At 51.0% G+C, this 4,420-nt stretch overlaps 1 protein-coding gene across 1 annotated transcript in view; it reads left to right on the top strand.

Moving 5' to 3' along the window:
- FLVCR2 (feline leukemia virus subgroup C cellular receptor family, member 2) overlaps positions 1 to 3,693 on the top strand; it is a 45,969-nt gene extending 42,276 nt beyond the window's left edge. Inside the window, exon 10 of the mRNA XM_004681678.2 lies at positions 2,868 to 3,693. Within this exon, the coding sequence (XP_004681735.1) occupies positions 2,868 to 2,948 (81 nt within the window). The 3' untranslated portion in view covers positions 2,949 to 3,693. The remainder of the gene's footprint in view (positions 1 to 2,867) is intronic.
- The last annotated feature ends 727 nt before the right edge of the window (positions 3,694 to 4,420 follow it).

The following is a 4,420-nucleotide window of genomic DNA, read 5'->3' as shown; positions in this document are numbered from 1 at the left end:
TTTCTTTCTTTCTTTCTTTCTTTCTTTCTTTCTTTCTTTCTTTCTTTCTTTCTTTCTTTCTTTCTTTCTTTCTTTCTTTCTTTTTTAAACATTTATTTATTTGTTCATACAGAACTGGGGTACAGGCCAGAGGTGCAGGGCTGGTGAGAGGATTCACCAGAGACAGAGTAGGGAGCAGAACAGGAAGATTGACAAAGTACACTGCTGAGGGGAGCAGCGGGCGGGCCAGGAGAGGTCTGCTGCGCCACATGGGTCAGCTCTGGGCCTGGGATCCAACTCGTGCTAAAGTGGCTGCGGTTAACTTCACAGTGCTGTGCTTTAACCCTTTGTGCCACCAGGGAGGGGCCTGTATCTGCTTTTCTACAAACACTTTGTCAGGTTCTTAGTCTTCTACAACATACTTTTCATGACTGCTGTTCTGTTCTGTGGATTTCACATTTTTCCTCTCTGGAGACATTGAGGTTATTTCTGATTGCTGTTTCCACCAGTGCTGTGATTTACAGCCTGGAAGCTGCATCTCTGTGCCTGTTCTTAAGCACAGACTTTCCTTGCGATGGCTCCATGTCTGCACACTTCTGAGACACTGATATGCCCTGTTGTTGCATGGCTGTCTGGAGAGGTGCTGTCACACCACCCACTTGCACTGCTCATTGGGAACAGTGCAGGCATGCCAGCCTGAGCGCTTATCGTCCCGAAAACTCTACCAGTTTTCTAAGGCAAAAATGGTATCGAAAAAAGATTTAATCAGCACAGTGAAGATACATGCTGGCAGATAAACAAGAATCATCAGTTCTTTACGACTCGTCCTCGGGTATCACACTCTGGGTCCGGCGGGCGGCAGCAGGTGGCTGGTGAAGGGGGCAGTGAGGACTGGACAGTCACTGGGGCAACAGGGAAGCCGTGCAGCTAGAGTGCTGCTCCCTTATCCACGGGAGGTGCAGGCCACCACCATGGCAGAAATGGGCTGTCGCTGTGCCACATGTTGGGGGACATCATGACTTGGAACAGCTTGGGGAAAACAGTGAGCCGGCAGCAGTGCCTCTTGTCAAAAGGAAGATGTGTTTCAGTTTGGATGGACTGTGACATGCAGTTTTCTGTTAACAGTCTGTTTATGCTGGTAGTAGATGCAAATAAGAAGTAAAGGTCACCTATAATACTGGCATCCTACTAGGTGAACTCGAGTGAACCTAGTAACACTTTAGTCCGTTTGCAGTTCTCTGCGTGGGTGTCCACATCGGGTTGTTGGCTTAGCACAACCTGCCAACCTGTCCATCCCAGCTCATCCTACAATCTATGTCATGTTTCTCTACCTGCTTGTTTAGTTTTGAGGTGTTTCAATATTTTCTCTTCTTGCAGCCAGGTCTTGGTGCACATGGACCAGGTTTGTGGGTCACAGTTGGAGTTAGCACGAGTAGTAGTGGGAGCGATAGTTTTCTAGTCCAGGGACTGTGCAGGATAACTCAGGGCGGCTCTGGAGCTCACCTGCTTCTGGTGCAACTGCTGTTACAGGGAGGATGGAGTCACGCCGGGGTGACACCAGGGAAGCCACACGCCATCCCTAGGTGGGTTATCAGAGCCAGGAGCAGACTGACACATGCAGCAGATCTGGCCAGGGCTTCTCTTCCTCATCCTGGAAGTGTAGAGTTTCAGTGAAAAGAGATAGTGCTGGGATGGATGGAGGTCATGACTGACTTTGGCTCGGGCGTCCAGGTTCCTTCCAGCTGGTAGTGGCTGTGGTCCACTAATCTGTGTTTCTGACTTTGGTTTCAGGGGATGGTTTTGGAGGAAGCAGGTGTGTGCACATGTGTGTGTGTGTCTGGGAGAGACTGATGATTGACTTAAGTAGACTGCTCGCTGTCTGGACCAAGTCTTCTCACAGTCAAGGCTGGCCTGGTGCCACAATGTTAGCAAGCTTGAGAATGGGAAGGTTGGATTTCTGCAACTGTGGCCATTGCCATGGACTGGCCTTGAGACACTCCCTGGGGAAGAAAGCAATATTTGTCTGCTTGACTCCAGGCTCTGGCCGGGCCCTGCACATACTCCTGCAGCCCTGGTGGTCTGGGCTGTGCAGTGCTGTGCCTGTGCGGGGCCTCCTTGCTAACTGGCTGAGCTAGATGAAGCAAAGTGTGCCTTAAAATAGCAGATGTGCCCAAGGGGGCAGCATCACCTCAGGGCCCCACAGGGTAATTTTTATTCTAAGCCCATCTCACAAGTATGACCCAGAAGAAGCTTCCCTGTTAAGTAAGCCCATGCCATCCATCCTCCCCAAGAATGCCCGAGTCAAACAGACCTAAGATCTGGGGGTTGGTAGGGGGAGCAGCCATGTAGCCTTTGAGTTCATCTATGCAATTATGCATCTCACCTTTGTAAAGTGCTTATTGCATCCACTCTGTGCTCTCTGTATAACACGCCTGGCTCTCAGGGCTGCCTCCAAATGGCAGTCGTTGGAAATTCTGGAATTGTGCCAGCTGCACACCTGGCACTTTTGTAGCCGCACTTGCTGGTCAGACCAGGACAGTATCAGGCTGTCTGAGGGGGGGACGGAGAAGAGGGCGTTTGCTTCTGTTTCAGTCCTGAGACTGAAACAATGGGACTGTGGGATTCAACCGATGGTTGTAGTGGCTGTGGCATCACAGAAGCCAGCCATTCTTTCGTTCTTTGGTGGGGTGTGTGTGTGAGAGAGTTTAGGGAGCGCACTTATGGCAGGGGTGGCTTTTCTCCTTCTTCCCTTTGTTCTGGGGTGCCCAGCGGCTTCGGGCTCTTGTCTTCCTGCTGACTGCACAGTTACTGACCGGCAGCTGCTCCTCCTACCTGGCGGACTCCTGTGCCTCTTCACCCAATGGCTACTTGCTTGTTTTGCCTTGTAGAAGCTCCAGGAGGAAGAGGAGGAAGAGGAGGCGAGCAGTAACAGCAAAGTGCCCACCACTGTTTTTGAGGAGCATCTCTGAGAGAAGGGGGTGGTCACTCAGGGACAGCACACCCACCGCCTTAGTCAGCACCGTTCACACTGCACTGGAGCAGCTTTTGGAGGGAGCCAGCTGGGGTACTGGCCTGGAAGGCAGTGCCCACGTCTCCTGGACCCGCTGCAGAGGCTGCATGTCTGTTTGGGGAAGGGCACCTTTCACCAAATCCGGAGCAGTTCCCGCCCTCGCCGTCAGGTTCCTGGACTGGTGTTGGGAAGTGGCGGAGAGGCATGGACCAGCCCCTTGGCCCCCCACATTTGGTGCCTTGCCTTCCCTCTGCTCCTCCTACCCTCTGGAGAAACCTGTGAAATTATCAAGGAAAGCAAGCTTTTCCAGGATATTAACTTTTCTAGTGTCTTCCAGTCCTTTGAAGCCCCTATTCTAAGGAGCGGCTGCTACTCTGGGGAGGGTCATTCCCCACATCAGACTAACTACTCAACTTCTGGCCGAGAGAAAGCAACATCTGAAAAAGCAGCATCAGAACAAACCTATGGGGACCCTGGGTCTCGATTCTCCTGGCCTGATGTTGGGGTCTGTTCCAAACCCTCTTTTCTAAGAGCTGACCAAACCAAACACCAATAAACTTGACAAAACCTTTGTGGTGGCCATGAAGGAGAAACCAATTTGGGAGCGCCTTACCATCTAGGTGTGTGTGGTGCTGGGGATGCCCTTGAGTGCTTAGGGAGGCCTATATTTGGGGATTCGGTAGCTTGATCGGAAACAAGGTTCTTTTGTACAAAAGAAACCTTGCCCAGGCACTTCCTCCAGGCAATCCCGGAGGGTCTCAGTTATTGGCCTCAGCCCCCGGATGAAGGGGACTCCAGCCAACCTCCTGTAATCTTTCCTGAAAACTAATCTTGTTTCATTCCACCCTGGCACATCCAAGCTGCTTCTGAGAGATGACATGGAAAGGGGTGGAAGGAAAGGTGGCTTCTGGATTGGAAACTGGGCCTACTTGAATGAAGTGCATCCCACCTCTAGTGGAGACAGTGTGGCTGGAATCCTCCAGCCTTCTAGTGATCCTGTGAGATATCCCTTCACCATCCAAAGCTGTCCTCTTCCTGCCTAGCCTACTGCCTGGCCCTCCACGGGGCTTTTATAGTGTCCCCTGAGAAGAAGACATTTTGGTGACTTCCTGTGTTGAGCGGCTGTGACCACCACTCTGGTCTTGGCACATAAGAGTATCCTGTGATGGCAACAATGATGGGGTGCTGGGTCATGGCCCCTAAGAGGAGCCAGAGGTGTGTGTGTCTGCCAGTTTACACTTCACACTTCTGGTGAGGGGAGTGAGTTAGGGTGGAAGAGGTGAAGAAAGAATCTGCCTCACTTTTTGATGAGGAGAAAGGTGTTCACTCTTTAGCCCCCCTTCAAATACATTAACAGAATGTTTACTGAATCCATTGCTGAATTTTAAAAACGTAATTTGTATTTTCTATTTGTGAAACAGATGTTTTAAG

Source organism: Condylura cristata, unplaced genomic scaffold (assembly GCF_000260355.1).
Source record: "Condylura cristata isolate star-nosed mole 26May11 unplaced genomic scaffold, ConCri1.0 scaffold00013, whole genome shotgun sequence".
Taxonomy (NCBI): Eukaryota; Metazoa; Chordata; class Mammalia; order Eulipotyphla; family Talpidae; genus Condylura; species Condylura cristata.
The sequence above is the reverse complement of the archived record's forward strand: the minus strand, read 5'-3'. Positions and strand labels throughout refer to the sequence as shown.